This window comes from Lottia gigantea, assembly GCF_000327385.1.
Source record: "Lottia gigantea unplaced genomic scaffold LOTGIsca_1, whole genome shotgun sequence".
Classification (NCBI taxonomy): Eukaryota; Metazoa; Mollusca; class Gastropoda; family Lottiidae; genus Lottia; species Lottia gigantea.
The window spans coordinates 6,700,067-6,719,330 of record NW_008706746.1 but is presented as its reverse complement, the minus strand read 5'-3'; the positions used below and the strand labels follow the sequence as shown (position 1 = coordinate 6,719,330).

Genomic DNA, 19,264 nt, shown 5'->3' with positions numbered 1-19,264 from the left:
CTCTAGATTGTTGATTCAGCTGTATTTACCAGTCATATCTGACTAGAGCTCTAGACTATTGATTCAGCTGTATTTACCAGTCATGTCTGACTAGAGCTCTAGACTATTGATTCAGCTGTATTTACCAGTCATGTCTGACTAGAGCTCTGGATTGTTGATTAAGCTGTATTTACCAGTCATGTCTGACTCCAGCTCTAGATTGTTGATTAAGCTGTATTTACCAGTCATGTCTAACTAGAGTTCTAGACTGTTGATTTGATTGTTTTTACCAGTCATATCTGACTAGAACTCTAGACTGTTGATTTGATTGTTTTTACTAGTCATATCTGACTAGAGCTCTAGACTATTGATTCAGCTGTATTTACCAGTCATGTCTGACTAGAGCTCTGGACTGTTGACTGTATTTACTTGTCAAGTTTGACTCCAGCTCTTTACTGTTGATTTGGTTGTATTTATCAGTCATGTCTAACTAGAGCTCTAGACTGTTGATTTGACTGTATTTACCAGTCATGTCTGACTAGAACTCTAAACTGTTGATTTGGTTGTATTTACCAGTCATGTCTGACTAGAGCTCTGGACTGTTGACTGTATTTACTTGTCAAGTTTGACTCCAGCTCTTTACTGTTGATTTGGTTGTATTTATCAGTCATGTCTGACTAGAGCTCTAGACTGTTGATTTGGTTGTATTTATCAGTCATGTCTGACTAGAGCTCTAGACTGTTGATTTGACAGTATTTACCAGTCATGACTGAATATAGCTCTAGATTGTTGATTTGACTGTATTTACCAGTCATGTATGATTAGAGCTATAGACTGTTGATTAACATGTATTTACCAGTCATGTCTGACCTGAGCTCTAAACTGTTGATTTGGTTGTATTTACCAGTCATGTTCGACTTAAGCATAAGGAAGTTGCTTTATGGGGAAAATATTTACCGGCAAATACATTTAAAATCAACACTCCTGATCAACATGTACAGAATTTTAAACTATTTTTCTTGACTCATTCTTTATAAATATCACAGGCAGCAAAAACTCTCAGTTAATAAATTTCTGCATGAAAATTAAATTAAAAGTCTGTGTTTTTAGTTTCGTATTTCACGAAATTCAAGCTGGGAGTTAGATTCTACTGGGTGGCAAGCTACTGCAGGAAAACAAAATGGTTTTCATGTGGTGCAAGAACTCCTATAAATTCACTTTTAAAATTTACCTTCAACTTTTGTCAAGTGTAAAACATCTGTAGATTATGAACAGGAAATTTCAAGTCATACTTTAGGTTTATCAAAATTTATTTCAAAATCGAAATTTTAATGTCAAATTTGAGGGTGCTGTTTGCTAATTTCGGACAAGATACAACTTTTATTAAAATTTCACAACAAAATTGTGATTTTTTGGCCAAAAATATTCAACCAATGCAAGTAGAAGTGTCTTTACCAAATTTCTCAAAAGCTAAACCCATACTTGAAATAAAATATCTAATGCATGAGACACCTGAATGCTGTAATAATTTGATAATGAAGCTTATAAATAAATAATGGACTGAAGATATTTCTATAATCTCAAATTATCTGGAGAAAAATGGAAGAGATGTTGCCTTTAAATATCTATTGCCACATAAAATATGTTGCAAAAGGGTAAAATAAATAAATTATCTAAAAAAATAAATCTTTTTGTAAACTTTTCATTATGGGAGTAAAAGCTATCAGTTTCTTGAAAGGATGAAAAAATAATGCAAGTTTCTTATATTCAAATATCCTTGAAATGAGAAAATAAATTGAATTCTGTGAGATTTCAAGGGTAAGAAAATAAATTCTGGTGTTACTATGAGAAAACAATGACAGGTGGAAGAAGGGGGTGGGGCTAAACCATTCTAACAACTGGTTTCAACTACTAACAGACTTTACATTGTAATTAGTACAAGCTTTAACAATCTAATTAAAACCAAACAAGATTTTTACAATTTCGTTTATTTTTTGAAAGATATCAGGAAAAACCAACAAATTATCATCTTAATTCCTATTAGCTTGAAGCTTCTAGGCATTGAAGAATTAAAAATTCTTATACATGAGTAACTCTTGAGTTTCCTCTCTATTTCCGATATATTCAAGCCAAAAAATAAAGAAAAAAATGAATTTTTCAGAAGAATTAAATTTAAAAATCAATTTTACACATAATTCACAGCTGCTATGTTTCTGGCATGAGATACTAAAAAATCTTAAAATTAAAAAATTCTTCCTCCGTGAGAAAAAATAATGAATAAATCCCATCAATAGATCAATTCATATAGACTGTGTACAATGATACTCTCATTCTCTTTCATGTTAAAGATCAAACATTTAAAAAGGATCTTCATCATATCAAAATCACAATTTATACAACTCCTAGTATTGAATGATACACCTGGTTAAATCACTCAAGTGAGCCACAAACTAATAAAACTTATCTGTGCACTTTATTTAATGCAGAGTAGCTTTTGTATGGTGATATACTGAATAGATCGTTAATATAAGGCAAAAATCAAATATCACCGATAAATTTTAATCATAGTTGTACATTTTGTCAGCCGCAAAATTCTTTAGATAAATTTAGTATTGCTCTGAAATTAAAGCAGTAGGTTTTGTATGGTGATAAACTGAATCAAGATAACAATACATCATTGAAAAAAGGTGAAAATTAAATAATTTTATCCTCACTAAGCAAATACTTTTGTGTAATGTACTATCTGATAAGAAGCAAAAGTCATGTAGCAAGTGTAAAATAGTCAATATATCTTGCTGAAAGTATTTGTGTGCACCTGACTTTAAATGGACAGATTCACCATCCATTTGACAAATCATATCAGTAATAATGTTCACAGCTTACCATAAAAATTTCAACCTTCAAATCCATGTGTGGCCAGAATTATTGTCTATAAAGAAAATACACATATTTGGTTTGAGATATTTTTGACGGAATTATGCTATTTACATATATTCAAGACCCAAATCCAGCCCAAGAAATGGCGAACCAAGGATTTCTAAATTTTGTATGCTTATTGGGGACTATGACCTGAAATATAATATCTATCAGGTACTGATAGTCAAGAAGTATATTTTTACCTATAAATATCCTCTAGAGACCTGTAATTATTCCCCAGTCACCTCGTTACCTACTTAATTAATCTAGTAATTAATCGTCCACAAGGGGAGGTAATCAAATCTGCGTGACTTCAATAATCATCAAGCACTATTTACCTATCAATTATACACCTCTATAGTTGAAGAGCTCGAACCTTTACTGATCAAATTATTCATTGATTATAATGACTTCTGTTTAATTGCCTCCCTAACTTTTCTCATACACTGGAACCTACTATACATACACCTCTACACCATACACCTATATCGAGAAGGTAACCCTGATTGAAAAAATTGCTGTCCTGACAAGGATCATGTTTCTGAAACATATGTGTCATGAGTATGAGATGAGCTCTCGTCAACGCAATAAGACTCCAGTTCAAAAGCTACCTTACCTCTTTTCATGCATCTAAAGACCTTATGGGAAAGTTAACCTCAATTTCTAAAACATGTCCTGATGAGGATAGTGTATCTGAAACACATGTGTCAGCAGTATGAGATGAGCTCAACTAAATAACAGATACAAGTAGTGAATTCCTAGTACGGTGGAATATAGACTTCTTGCTTAAGTGAATTAAGTGAATTGCTCATACATCTATAGAAAAGTTATCATTCCTTTTCCAAACTATCTGTCCTGATGAGGATTTCTTATCAAAAACACATGTTAGAGCAGTTAGATATGAGCTCTAGTGAAATTAGATACAACACAGAATCCTTGTACCATAGAATATTCTAAAAGATGTCTTCATGCTTGCCTTAAGTGAGGGTTTATTTTGCTCATTGCTCAAAAGCTCTTATAGAAAAGTTACCCTTCCTTTTCCAAACTTGCTATCCTGATGAGGATGTTATATTCAAAACGTGTGTCAGCAACATAAGATGAGCTTTTCTCAATTTAGTATTCTGATCAAATCAAAATTGAACTTAAAGTGATAAGGTAAAACTGGCTATCCTGGCTGTAAAAAAGCCTGGAAGTGTAATAAATCAGTTAAATTAAGCATTTTTCAATAAATAGTGAATACCTTGGACCTTTACCTGAGATGACATAATGCCATTGACCTTTGACCCAGCCAGGTAAAAATTACTATCAAGGTAGAGATATCAGGTTAAAGATATAGCGTTACCTTGACTAATTACTAATAATCAGACTAATCAGTATCGGTACCTCACCTTTACACCTAATTACACACTAACGAGCTTACTTCTTAATTAATGAGATATTAATTTATGCGTTAAATTCTTATATCAGTTCTTCAGTAGCCATATCTATAGATGCTTCCAATTTTTAACCGACTCAAGTAAAATCATTATCATAGAACTCAAACAAAAATTTCTTAAACACCCCTCGCTTAATCAAGATAAACCCCAACCTCAGAGTTTTATCAAGGGTGTAAGGTTAGGAACTGACTCGTAAACCCTTGTCACATCAAGATAAACCCTGACCCCACAAAGAGTGTTTTATTAGTAGATCAAGGGTGTAAGGTTAGTAACTGACTCATAATTGTTTGTCCCATCAATATAAACCCCAACCCCACAAAGAGATTTATATTAGTAGATCAAGGGTGTAAGGTTAGTAACTGACTCATAATTGTTTGTCACCTCAAGATAAACCCAATAAAGTAAGTTTTATTAGTCGATCAAGGGTGTAAGGTTAGTAACTGACTCGTAAACCCTTGTCACCTCAAAATAAACCCCATTTTTATGCGTTTTTATGAATCATTAGGTGAGAAGGCTGGTTAGGAACCACAAAATTGTCAATGGGGGGCTTACAGGCAATGCCTTCCTTATGTAAAATATGGGGCATGAACCCTCTGACACCGTTGTAAAAAGTGACGTATTTAGGCAGTATGTTTTAGGCCCCCCTCCCCTCAGACCCGAGAAAGATCTTTTTTGAAGTCCTCTAAATACTTACATGTCATCTCCGGCCATCTAAAATCCGCTGGCCCCTAGGGGGCCTCAGGCAGCCCACAGACCCCCAGATACTTTTCGGGCCTCTAGATATGCCACTGCTTGTAGATATACCACTAATGACACAGACCCCACAGAGTGTGTTATACTACTATATTAGTAGAGTTGATCAAGAGTGTTGGATTACTATCAGTATATTGATAAAATCACTATGTTTAACTTGGTAATAAAATACTGTAGTTCTATGTCAATAATCTAAATAATCAATTTTTACACCCTACTATAGTTTAATATACCTCCAAATCAGTTTATTTACAAGGATTTAATTTTCACTGTTGAATCAATAGAATAATTCTAGCCAGATGAAATAATACACACTTGAATATTGTGAAATGATTTTTTTCATATTCTTTAAAATTCTTTGGGGTTTAATTTTCAAGGGTAAACAAATAGAATAAATCACGTCCCTTTGAAAATAGACAGCTGAAATATCGTGAATTTTTCCTATACTTTAGAATACTTTGGGGCTTAATTTTCAAGGATAAACCAATACAGTAGTCTGTATCCTTACAAAAAGTCTGGAATAATTTCAAAATGGAAATTTCAGGCTAAAAGGATGGTTTCAACAAATTCAGCTCCTTATTTCACTCTTCTGCCCACCCTTCTATTATTGGATTTTATAGGGTTACTCAACAGTATTCTTTCTCCTCTCCTTCACCCTGGTCTACCCCAACCCATCTTCTCACCGAGCCTGCCCCTGACAACTCTGCTATTGGGTTATATGGGGTGATGCAAACAAATCCTCTCCCCCTTTTTCTCTGCTCTACCCCCTTTTATCTTTAACCAGTGACATGTACCACTCTCTTTACCTGAATTCTGAACTAACTCAATACTTTCTTTATTTTCAAAGTAAAATTAGAAAATTCTTTCCAGTTCAAATTACAAGTTACCTTCAAGTTGAGGAATTTCAGTAACTATGTTTTATTTTTTTAACAATGAAACATGGCTCACGCGTTCTGTCTACAGCTTGGGTTTCAAACTCAAGAATTTGGCATTTCATTTGTTATTTTGTCAATAAATCTGCCATGTAAATTAAACACAGGCAGTTGGAGAAAGAGGAGGTGGGGTTTATAAAATGAACAAAATTATTCCAAAAGTAAAGGAATTTTCTTTTTTGCATTACCCCTATACCAATCTTTTTAGATTTTTATATAAAATGGAAATATTTGAAGCATTTGATTTGCTGAATACTAAATTAATAGCATAACAATTTTGTCAGATCATGGATGGCTAGTGGAGTCACCCACAGAAAAATCATGAAACAAAATATCCATTAACTACATTTTAAGCAGATTGAGATTTGTTCAAAATTGTTGCAAACTTAATAACAAAAATGACAAAAAAATAAACATAAAGAGATCTGGAATTTTTCTTAAAAAATAAAACAAACAGACGAACAATGAGACAAATGATAGTTTGTGAAGGAATGTAACAGATATTATTTTACATCACCAGGTTGAAAGACTTGCATCAAGTTTTACCTGTACTTCGTTAGTTAATTACTTTTCACACCTGTATCTTAATTAACAAATAAATACATCAAGGTGTAAATTGTCAACATCACGGCAGTCGGTCTCAGCACAACGTGACAACTTGCACTATATTACATACTGACATTCAATACTGGCGATTGCGTTGTGTCATTACACCCTTTTAAAATACAACGGTTAGACAGATATGCCTTCTTACCCACCAGGGTTCCAGTTTGGCTAAAAATTCGGGGAAAAGTGACTTTTTGACATAAATATGGGGATAAATCATCAGGAAATTACTAAAAACTAATTTCATTAAACAATTTATATTGATCTCGATTTGAATATTTTACTCTCCCTGGTCAGATTGTGGACAGACCTCCTCAAAGATGTATTTAAACATCATTATCCAAAATATCACAAGGATTAAGTCAACCATGAATGGTAAATACAACCACAGTTTAGAGCTCTAGTCAGATATGACTGGGAAATACAGCCAAATCAACAGTCTAGAGCTCTAGTCAGACATGATTGGTAAATACAACCAAATCAACAGTCTAGAGCTGGAGTCAAACTTGACTGGTAAATACAGTCAAATCAACAGTCTAGAGCTCTAGTCAGACATGACTGGTAAATACAGCTGAATCACAAGTCTAGAGCTCTAGTCAGACATGATTGGTAAATACAATCAAATCAACAGTCTAGAGCTCTTGTCAGACATGACTGGTAAAAACAACCAAATCAACAGTCTAGAGCTTCAGTCAGACATGACTGGTAAATACAGCTGAATCACAAGTCTAGAGCTCTAGTCAGACATGACTGGTAAATACAATCAAATCAACAGTCTAGAGCTCTAGTCAGAAATGGCTGGTAAATACAGCCAAATCAATCATCTAAAGCTCTAGTCAGCTATGCCTGGTAAATACAGCCAAATCAACAGTCTAGAGCTCTAGTCAGACATGACTGGTAAATACAGTCAAATAGACAGTCTAGAGCTCTAGTCAGAAATGGCTGGTAAATACAGCCAAATCAATCATCTAAAGCTCTAGTCAGCTATGCCTGGTAAATACAGCTTAATCAACAGTCTAGACAGACAATAATGATAAATACAGTCAAAACAACAGTCTGATAAGACTGGTAAATACAGTCAACAATCTAAAGCCAACTAGAGCTCCAGTCTACTCCACTCAAACTCTTAAACATGAGAGGTCAAGACAGGCCATGGGGCATGCTTGTCTCACCAAAATGGGATTAAATTAAATGTCAAAGTTGTACAAGGTGCAGTAGACTTGTCTCCATGAAAAATATAAAAAAACATCCACTTCAGTTTCTATCCTGGGAAACAACTCAACTGTTCATCAATTTACACATTGTCTCTGCAAAATATCACATAATTCTACCATGTTTCACTTAAGTAGGTAAATCTTGTATTAAGAGCTGAGGTAATTTCATGATGAAATACACACACAATTCACAAAATCTCAATCTAATGATTAATTTTTTCTCTCAAGGATCTGTGTTTCTCCAAAAATATCTGTTGACAAAAAATTGTAAGTTGATTATTCTTTCATTGAAGTTTTTAAACTAAGAACAGAAAGCAACTTTTTCCCCAAAAATTCAACTTTTGACAAAAGCATATAATGGTTGAGTTTCCCTAGTAACAAGATTTTTTGTTCTTATTGCATATAATTAAGAATTTTAACCAATCTTAAATGACCTTTTTTGATCATTCGAATTTTGCTGGTAATTCTCTCCTAAATTAGCTAATTAGGGATTAATTATGGACATGTGAGACAAACTGATATTTTTCCAAGTCATTAGAACACATCTACTTTCTATTCATATAAGTATTAGCATTTTCATTTTCATAAATTCAAATAAGGGAACCCATCTTTAAGAGTGGGAAGTTATAAAAGGAATCGCTGTCCCAGACAAATGAACACTGATGATAGTAATATTTTGATCATTGACAAGGGAAACATCAAATAATTTTCAGTTTTTGAACTTTTTGCATATCAATATTCATTATTCACATAGAACAATAAGTTTCACATGGAAAATATTGAAAATAGAAGTCTATTCATATCTAATATTCATTATTTATAGCAATTTCATAAAAAAATTAAAAAGCATGATAAATTGCATTAGTCAGTTTTAGATTAGAATCATGCTGTGGAATATCAGGACATAAAAAATACCCAAAAATCAATATTAATAATAAATCTGCTGACAGTAAAAAAATCGTGATAACGCAACTCTCGAATCAAAGAGCTATTCGATATTTTCGTTACAGGTTGATGATTTTTTTCAATCAAATTAATGCATTATTGATTGATAAATCAAAGAAAAATGTTTTTATGTTTTTTTATTATTATTTAGGATAATAGGAAGTTACTCTTACTTCCTGTAAGTTCGTTTGTTATGAAACATTGTTAGGCCAGAATTAAATATTTTGTTTAATAAAAGAAACTCTCTAAGTGACTATGATTTCTAATTTTCGGTTCCTTGGTCAATATGGATAATTAATGGCATGCAGTTTGCAATAAGGGAAAATTTGCTAGGACAGTATCATTAGCTTTCTCTTCTATTTATAAAACATTAGATTCAATCATCGCAGTATCTGTTAATTGAAAAGTCTGTTCCACAATTCAACATAAGTTATCTATTCCATAAAACTTTTTAGTTAGTACTTTCAAAAGGAATAGCAGTACAACAGGTAAAAATATATGGCTATAGCACAATCCATGTTAAAAAGAGGAAAATGGGGGTCGTGGTGGATTGAAAAATATTTAAAATTGAATAAAACACCTTTCTAAAGTACAATCATCCTTTCAAAGTGAGACATTATCCTATATCTTATATGCTGTGTTGTTAAAAATGACATTTTTCATCGTAAAGTAATACAAGAGAACAGAAAGTAAAAGTACTAAAGTACTAAAGATATGAATGAAACTTGAAGTGTTTTATTACTAACAAGTAGGCCACTAGTAAATACTTATAGTACTATAATATTGTGACTCTATCAAAGGCATTTTGTCATTAATTTTTTCATCTTAATACTTGCTAATGTAGCTCAAAAAATCAAACATTTAGACAAGTCTATACATTTAAGCTCTATCAGCTAGCATAGTAAATATTTAGACATGTATATACATTTAAGCTCTATCAACTAGCATAGAAAATATTTAGACAAGTATATACATTTAAGCTCTATCAACTAGCATAGAAAATATTTAGACAAGTATATACATTTAAGCTCTATCAGCTAGCATAGAAAATATTTAGACAAGTATATACATTTAAGCTCTATCAACTAGCATAGAAAATATTTAGACAAGTATATACATTTAAGCTCTATCAACTAGCATAGCAAATATTTAGACATGTATATACATTTGAGCTCTATCAGCTAGCATAGCAAATATTTAGACAAGTATATACATTTAAGCTCTATCAACTAGCATAGCAAATATTTAGACATGTATATACATTTGAGCTCTATCAGCTAATATTATAAACAATTTTATCCCTTAAAGTTCTAAGCTGGTAAATCCGATAATTCGAAGACTAGATCCCTTAAAGCTCTAGCAATTGGTAAATTTAACTTAATAACTTTAATCTGTTTCCTACATAATCAATCTTATCAAACACAATACAACCTCAATATATAACTAATACTACTCTCTATTATCTTAAAGGCTTAGTTTCAGGGCTGTTGATTTTACTAAATAACTAGCTATGATTGATGTGAGCTACTACCCCCACACTCATTTGGCTAATTATCCACCCACCCCTACCCAAATGCTAACGGCATACCACCTTCAGGGTCTTCGCTTCAGGGCTAATCTGTAGATCTCTAATACAGACAAAAACCTGATCTCTGTTTTAGTGTCTATATAAATTATACCCTCCTACAATTCCCATTTCTCATTTGTACCTCTAATTTCACCTTACCCCTAGTTGCTTACCACCTTCAGAGCCAACGATTGGATGCTTAAGTGCCTATATAAAATATCCTAAGCTCCTGCTCCAAATCTGACTCAGCTGCACCTCTACTGCCACTCCCCACCACCTGACTCTCCCTTAAACCTCTTTACCTCTTTGAACCCTGCCCCACCTACTTAAAACCTTCAGGATAATCTTGATGTCTGCATGAAATATATCCTCCCCTCCCCTCAACTATCTCACCTGTATCAATCCATCCCCACGCTCTCCTATCCATTTCTCGTATTAGCCTGTAAGTCCATGACAAAACCATGTCATCTGCTATGTTGACAATAAAAATAGCTGAAAAATTTGACCATGAAATTCGTCTGCCAAATTAAATGAAATGTGAAAACAATAGAGGTTGTATCTTCATGTCAATATTGACATCCACCATCTTGGTTCAGAAACCAAATAACAACATTGAAACAAATCATTCTGCCTAAAATAACATGGAGTATCATACACAATCTGTTTCAACCCAAAGTCATTTTAAAACTCTCAGTACCGCACAGCAAAGTCATTTTAAAACTCTCAGTACAGCACAGCAAAGTCATTTTAAAACTCTCAGTACCGCACAGCAAAGTCATTTTAAAACTCTCAGTACCGCACAGCAAAGTCATTTTAAAACTCTCAGTACAGCACAGCAAAGTCATTTTAAAACTCTCAGTACAGCACAGCAAAGTCATTCAAAGACTTTTATTAGTAGGGCAGGGTATCCTAACCGTTTTATAGAACACCTGTCACAAATGAAACCGTCATTTTTTTGTGCACCGTATCACTGCAATGTTAGCTCAGCATCTATTTCAGAGATTTCACATAGTTTTGGTATTTCATTGTATTTAGGGTCAATTTATTATTACTATGAGACCCATTTTGTGGGTGTTGCTACTAAGACCCCTTTGTTAGAACACCTGTTTCCACTCTGTCTTTGGCAACATGGAATCTATTTCAGAGAGTCCACATAGTTTTGTCACAACAATCATTGTTGTCATGATTGTTGTCACTGCAATGTCCACTCAGTATCTATTTCAGAGAGTTCACATAGTTTTGATATTCCATTGAAATAAAGATATGTATTTAGTATTGAGCATTAATTATCAGTGGCAGTGGCATCCTCCAGAGACTGGGGGTACAAAAAGAGGACAAATTGATGTAATGGAGGGACTGTCGAGGCTGAAATTCAAAATCTGTGGATGTGTCATAGTCTCTCAAGGAGCGTCTGAAAGTGTTCTCCCAAGAAAATTTCTAGAAAATGGAATTGATTTGGTGCATTTTGACATATATTTAGGGGCGAAACGTATAAAAATCAATTTGTTAAAAATAAGGTGGGGGTATCATTGGGGAAGACCCCCTCCCCCCAACAGTACCCCCACATCCGTACCCCCACATACCAACACATATCTAATAACTACATGTATTTTGGTATCTTTATAACTTCAAATTTCTTTATGTGGTATTTAATCCTTGCCCTGTTTTTTTTATGTCCTTTTTATTGGCAACATTACGTCAATGTTGGTCCTTTGACACGAAAAAGGTGTCAAAATAGGCCAGGTATTTTAAAAGTTGTCAATATTTTTATGGCTAACAGTAAACTGTTGAATTTATCATAGGGGAAATGGAAAATAAATCTCGCAGTAATTTTTTTTTCTCCCTTTTATAAACATTTTTACAGTTATATTTTTTATATTTTTTGGAAATATGTGCAAACTGTCATGTTTTATTTTGTCACTATCTAAATGTCAAATGTCAGCTTACTAATATCAAAATGAGTACCACTCCCATATCTTAATTTTTTCTTACAATTTTTTAAAAATGATATTTTTAAATTCTACGGATTCCATATAAATTATAAGTAAAAAAAGTCTGTCAAAATTTTTTGTACAAAAATATAATCTAAACAATAAACCTAAAAAATATGTAAATTAGTCTATATGCCTCAAATTCTGCGGATTTCATATAAAAAAATTTGTATGCTCACAATGAAAATAAATAAGTATCATTCAAATGAATTGAAAAAAATTATGATCCAACATAGGGAATTGAAAATATATCAATTTCTGAAAATTTATGTAGTAAATGATCAAGATTTATTATCAATAGCACTTTGTTACACAATGTTAAACTGTATTCCATTATCTCTTGGCAATGTCTACCAAATAACCCTTCCACAAAAATATCAAAATTCTAACTTTACCGTCTTTTTAGCCACTTCCCATCCACTGTCATCTTTTAAGTACCCTTTTAAAATGTCGGCTGTTTTTTCTGCTATTTCTCTAAAATCCATTTTTATTAAAACTTTATTTTTCACAACTGTATTGAAAGAGCGACCACAATCAAAGTAGAATATATTCTTGTATTCATTTCATGGCTAGACATAATCTTACCTCTCAACTTTAACCTTTAACAGTTGACCTTTCACACTTCAACTTTGACCTTTTACAAGGTCAGGGGTTGATGTCAAAGTTTAAATGGAGAGATTATTGAATCTTGTATAAAAACAGTTGTACTATGGTTTGGTTGTTCGACGAAGATCAAAAAACTTTCCTTGGTGTTTCAAAAAAATAGTCTAAAAATGGCTAAAAAAAGAAACTTTTATCTTTGCCTTGACATTCTTCAAAAACTTTCAAAAAATTCATTAAATTGAGATTTTTAAAGACCTGCTCCCATCCCAAACTTCCATTTTCTTGTTTACAGCGAAACTGACGTAACTTAGCAGGACATATTTTGCTGTTTTCTTCCAATCGTTTCCGATTTCAATCTTTGTCAGTGGTAATATTTTGTAAAAATGAGAGGTGATGATGCATACGACGATTTTTGGTCGTCCTACCGTCGTCCGTTTGGACACAGAAGTCGTTTTCAGTAAGTCACTAAATTACTTTCGTAGTTGAAAAAAGGTTGGTTGGTATGTAATGCCATTTGCCTGTATTGTATTCTGGTTAGCTCAGTGTTCTAAAGACTGCTTATGTTCAGAGATTTGAATTTTTAATGGCCAAAATTAAATCTGTTTTCTTTATCTCAACTCTAATGTGATTTTCTTTATAATTAATCATAATTTTACTGAGTTAGCAAAGATGGTAAATTGTCTACACTCATGGGGGTATTTCACATCAACCGTTATTTATCTGGAAATTTCTATTATTCGGTGCCTTTTGTGTTTCTTTCTTTATAATGTCTAATTGTTATGGGCCTGACATTATGAATAGCTCATATTAATATTTGTTTGTGAATAAAACAAAAGACCCAACAATTAGTTAGTGAGTAATAAATTTGCATTACAATACATAGCAAGTTTCTAGGATAGGCCTACACTTCAAATATAAATGCAAAGTAAAGAGAAGTTTTAATGATATATAATGATTGATATTCTAAAAGTAGATAGTAGTCCTATCTAATAAATTTGCCACAGCAAGTGCTTGCTTGGCTGTGCATAGCTAACAACCTCTGTCATCTGTTGTAGCACACTTTTATTCCATAAATTTGCTTGTGGTAGACCAAAAGTCGAGTCATGGTACTTAATCATACTTGCAGAGAAAATTCTAAACATAAACAACCAGCAATCCACTACATTTATAGGTAGTCTAATTAGTTTTGAAAGCAATATAAGACTTGCATTTGCCAAAAGTTTTCTAACTGCCTATACACCAGCAAAGTCCCAGTGATAGATAATAACTGTATAAATTGATGTGATTAAAGGATTAGTGAAAACAGTTAGTATATCCTGTGATTAATTGATAATAAGATAATATTAGAAGGTTAATAGTCATTGATAGCTTGTTAACATTATAAATCACAGGCATTTGGTATTGAGAGGATTCTATATAGATTAGTATTAATAGCCTTAGCATGCAGTATTTTATGACTGATTAAAAAGCCTGGGGTGAATTGTAAATGTTATTTTGATAACCTAAGAAATTCAGGCCCTAGAATTTCCCAAAAAACTTGCCATAGCCGTAAAAATTATCTGGTCTGTGATAGGTACTAGCAAAACTTCATTTTTTGGGCCTAGTCAAATTTTTTATTTTTCATCCATCAAATTGAATCAAATTCATCCCAAATTTTTGTCCACAAAAAAAGGTAGGGCCTACTGAAATATTTTCAGTTTTTTTTCTGACCAATGTCAAATACAAACCTTTGAATTGTCAGCTAGGAAATCTATTACAGAATTTCGGTATCCCAGCAAATATATTTGCCACCTCTGGGGGAGTGGAAATCTGTTGCATACCTCTTCCCTACCTGTGGAAATTTCAGGCTTAAAATCCATCTGGTTTCAATCTACTGTATTCTATTTGATTTGCAGTGATGGCCACACGGATGATGTGTTTGGAAATGTACAAGAAGAGATGAGAAGAAGCATGGAAGATATGAACAGACAAATGGAGGATGCTTTCCGAAATTTTGGAAGTGGGAGAGGTTTTAATTCCCATTTCGGTGAGCTTCTTTTATTCTTTCATTTATAACAGTAGGGATCATAAAGAAGTTTTCTAAAATTTTTATATGTATCGGGGACACTGATAGCATCAATTTCCACCATTCAAAGTTTCTATCAGGCATCTGTTGGTCTTGTACCTTCACCGAAACAACGTATAACACAGCTAGTTTAAAAGTAAGTCGTAATATATTACTAGCAGGTTTTTACACATTAATCAAACTATACAGCTGATTAAGGTCAACTTGACATCCCTTGCAGAGAATCCAACTGTTCATTAAAAGGACAGATGTGCCAATTTGTGCGTTTGATTTTATTCTTGAAAGTATGTAGTCTTCAGAAGTAAAAGTAATGTACGAAAATCGCATAATTTCTTTTAAAATACTTCAAACTAGGAATTTTACTCACTTTTTCTATAGATGTCTTTTTTCTAAATATCACAGAGTATTTTAAATTGACGAATCGGCATTTTAACATTCAAACGCAGATAATTCTGAACACACATGGATTTGAAGGGTCAAATTTGGACGGTGAACTGTGAACACTGTTACTGATCGGCTTAGCAAAAAATTCCCATTTCTGTGACTAAAGTATGATTGGTCGAAAAAAAGGGCTCACCTGTCCCTTTAAAAGGGTTTAAAAGGTTTATATTGGTGACCTATGTAACATCTATTGGGCTTGGATGGTGCAAATAAAAGCTAAAAGTATTGTAAACGGTTAACACTTTTTTGAACACTGTTTTAACAGACATGACTGTCCTATTCATCTTAATATAATTCTGAAAAGTCTACTTAACTAAAGATGTGTACAAATGTATTTGGTTTGTCAACCTGACATTCCTTTTCGGAGAGCCATATAGCTCATACATAGTGTTAATAATTGGATATATTTATTATAGACAATGATCGAAGACTGTCAGCATTAGATGATGGGTTTTCATCTCACAGTCCAGGGGACGCCATGTTGAAATATGATAGAAGATTTGATGTGCCAGCTATCCCTGATCATAGACCCAGAAGATCATTGGTAGGTTTTAAACACTAGTTTCTATCACAATCTGATTCAAATGAATATCTCTATGTTTAGTTTCTTGTTTATTGTGTGGGTAAATCAATGGTAAATTAAGTAATTTAGAAAGAAAGAAACAAGTATATTTTACAAGGATAACAACTTAGGTTCTACCAGCTGGTCCTTGGTCTAAACCTCTTGGCACTCTTAAATTGGTTACAATGAACATCATTAGAATGAGACCGTTGAAGACGAGTTTTTTGTATAGGACCCAAAAATGTCTTTTCAATATCTAATTGTTTCTTTGCAACTAATTTACAGTTTAACGGAATGTTCAACAGTCCATCCCGCTGGGAGAGAGATTTTAATGTACCATCAGGTGAGAGTGGAACTTATTCTTGTGGAAAATCGTACACCATGTTCAGCATCTCTGATGGAAATAATGTAAGTTTATGTAAATAGGTTAAAATGGGCAATAAATGACAAATGGTTTGGTTCAAATCCCCAAGCTATATTACTCCAAAAAAGACAAAAAAAGCCTGTAGATTTAGTGTTTACTTAGTTGTTGGAACATATTCAGTGGCACGATCGTTAGTGTAGGGTCTGCAGAAACATTGAAGGGGTCTAACAGGCAATTATTCCTCTATGTAAAATGATACAGAATTTTAAAGGGGGAAGGACGGCTGTAGACCAGTTTTACAATAATACAAATTATCACAACCCGGTTCTTAGTTAAAGGGAGATAACTACATTTATGTAATTAAACTACAGAACACAAAAAATTAAGTTACCATAATTCTTTCTTAATAGAAAAAGTTTGAAGAAAGAAGAACAATTCGTAACCCAGATGGGACTGAAGAGGAAGAGGTAGTGAGAAATCTAAATGATAGATCCCATGTTACACGGACTACAACTGATAAATACGGTAGAAGAGAAACCAATGAAAGGTTAAATAATCTTGATGATGGTAAGAATTGGATATCATTTTTTTTCTCTGGAAATTGCAAAAGAAGTAGCTAAAGAAATTAAGTTTTCCTTTTCTGTGCCTAATTGAGAGAATGAACACGAGCATGTGCATAAGGGAAAATATTGCAAGTAGAGTAGCTTATTGAGGGATTTTTATTGGGCACAGTCTTTCGAACTCAAAAAAGTTACAAATGCTTAAACAGTTAATTAACCATCTATTTTGGCTATCTTTATAAGTTTTCAAATGGAAGTGCCCATCACTACTTGCTTGTTAAGTCATAAAAAATCTAGCAGTTATGTCAAAATCCCTGGCAAAAGTTACTTTCCTTACAATTCCTTACAAAAGCTATCCTGCTGAGGATGTAATATAAGAAACACATGTTGGCAACAAGAGATAAGCTCTAGCCAATGATACCAGATAATAAATTATTTGGGTTCTTTTTCACAGTTGACTTGATGCAATTTCAAAGAGAATGGAACGAAACCAACAGACAACCATATACATTAGAAGATGTTCGCGGTGACGAACTTGTGCCAAGGACTGGTCGGCGCTCAATCCTAGATCGTTGGTTCCGTTAGTAAAGAAGAATGGTAAAGGCAGACTCTGTGATATTAGTTAGATTAAACCCTCTCTATTGAGATCTTATTTATATAATATATGTAGAGATATGTATTTAGCTATCAAGTGGTTTAGGGTTGTCAATTGAGAAATCTTATGATATATAAGTTTGAAAATTTAGACTTGCTGTAAACTTTTATCACGTTTTAAGTGACAAAAACCACAGTTCCTCAAAAATTCCTAAATTCAAAATCTCAAGCGGGTAAATTAATGTTTAGAATTAAACTGAGATGAATTTTGAATGTAAGATTTGATATTAATTGGGTCCAGATTTCCATTTTTTCTTTATCTGCATCATACCGAAGCATCATTTCAATGCCTTTTTTGTTTGTAGAAAACTAGAACTCTCAAAATTAGTCTGATAAGATCCATTGCCTTATTTTCAGTATTCTTAATCTTAATGATTTCACAACAACATTTTGTTCAGCTATGTAAAAGCCTTTAATTCTTGAGCTGCAAATAGAATAGGTCTAGTGTGGGAAAATCTTAACATTTGAAGTCAACACACAAGGACACAGTGAGAACATGATTTGCTGGTACTACTGTATCAATAATCTTGTATCGGACACTATACCTTTGCGGGGTTTACTGATTTGACACGTCTTGTAAGCAAAGAACAAAACAACGGAAGACCACTAAACATATAGCCTTTATCATCCAGTCTTACTTTTAATATTGCACAGGTGCTACGAAAGATATGTTGATGTTGTAGACAGAAGACTGCACGTCAGAGACTTCTATTCATATTGCTGATTACTGTGCAGGACAGGTTTTTAAAATCTTGGTCTACATTTGTTGTTGAAAGGGAAGTAACTGCATTTTTCAACTTTACTACAGCCCATATTTATCAATTAACTTATGAATGAATAGGATGCGTCTAAATATTTGCTATCAAACAGAAGAGTAATGATTTTGTTAAAGTATAAGAGCGAAAAGATCTTAATTATAAGTATTGATGTTGGTGCCGTGGCGTCTGCAAAACTTTGGATCAAGAGGGGCTACTCTCAAATTCTTTTTTGAATATAAAGGGCTCAAATCCCGCAAATCATACATTTTCCATCTGTCAAGTGACCATGATTGAGTTCTCTTTCCTTTCTTCCATTTTGCCTTTTACTCTATTTTTTCATCCATTTTTTCCAATTTTGGAGCCTTTGGAACCCCCCTTCCCCTCTTCTCTCACCCTTTTAGAGCCGCCACTGTGTTGGGTTTAAATTGGAATCGAGAAGTTGGTAAAGCAAATATTTAGACGACTGTACTGTGTATCCCTTTCTCAGAGACAGTATTGTTTTGTTTTTGATTAGTATAATTCTTATCAATAAAAATTTACAGTATTTTATTTTATCAAGTGTATTTATTATTGAAAATACATCTTTTTATGACAATGTTTATTCTTGGGGCAAATAAATGAAATGAATGTGTACTGTTGCGGCCAAATGACAACGATTAAGCGGTTGATTGGCTGGTTTGAAAATCATATGACATAGATACATATTATATACCTCAAGTCTTCGAAGTTTACCCTATCGATATTTGCGATATCAGCATCCGCTGGAAGCGAACGTTAACTTGTCATCTACCTACCTACCTCGTTTACCCTAGAAATTGTCATCTACCAACAAATACCTTGTCTTCAATATAAGCTTACAAACATCGTAATCTAATCTATACGAAGCACACCTGTTGAAGAGGTGATGTTGCAAGTGTT

At 33.2% G+C, this 19,264-nt stretch overlaps 2 protein-coding genes across 2 annotated transcripts in view; one reads left to right on the top strand and one right to left on the bottom strand.

The window, feature by feature from the left end:
• LOTGIDRAFT_102899 (hypothetical protein) overlaps positions 1-12,824 on the bottom strand; it is a gene marked incomplete at both ends in the record, with an annotated part of 36,729 nt that extends 23,905 nt beyond the window's left edge. The window contains one exon of the mRNA XM_009045823.1: positions 12,735-12,824. Coding sequence (XP_009044071.1) covers positions 12,735-12,824 — 90 coding nt within the window. The remainder of the gene's footprint in view (positions 1-12,734) is intronic.
• A 397-nt stretch (positions 12,825-13,221) lies between these two features.
• Positions 13,222-17,947, top strand: LOTGIDRAFT_228074 (hypothetical protein). The gene is made up of 6 exons (XM_009045822.1): positions 13,222-13,399; positions 14,838-14,968; positions 15,865-15,992; positions 16,296-16,418; positions 16,785-16,941; positions 17,389-17,947. Exons 1-6 carry the CDS (start codon positions 13,326-13,328, stop codon positions 17,517-17,519), a joined length of 744 nt encoding a protein of 247 aa, XP_009044070.1. The 5' UTR covers positions 13,222-13,325; the 3' UTR covers positions 17,520-17,947.
• Positions 17,948-19,264: the final 1,317 nt, after the last annotated feature.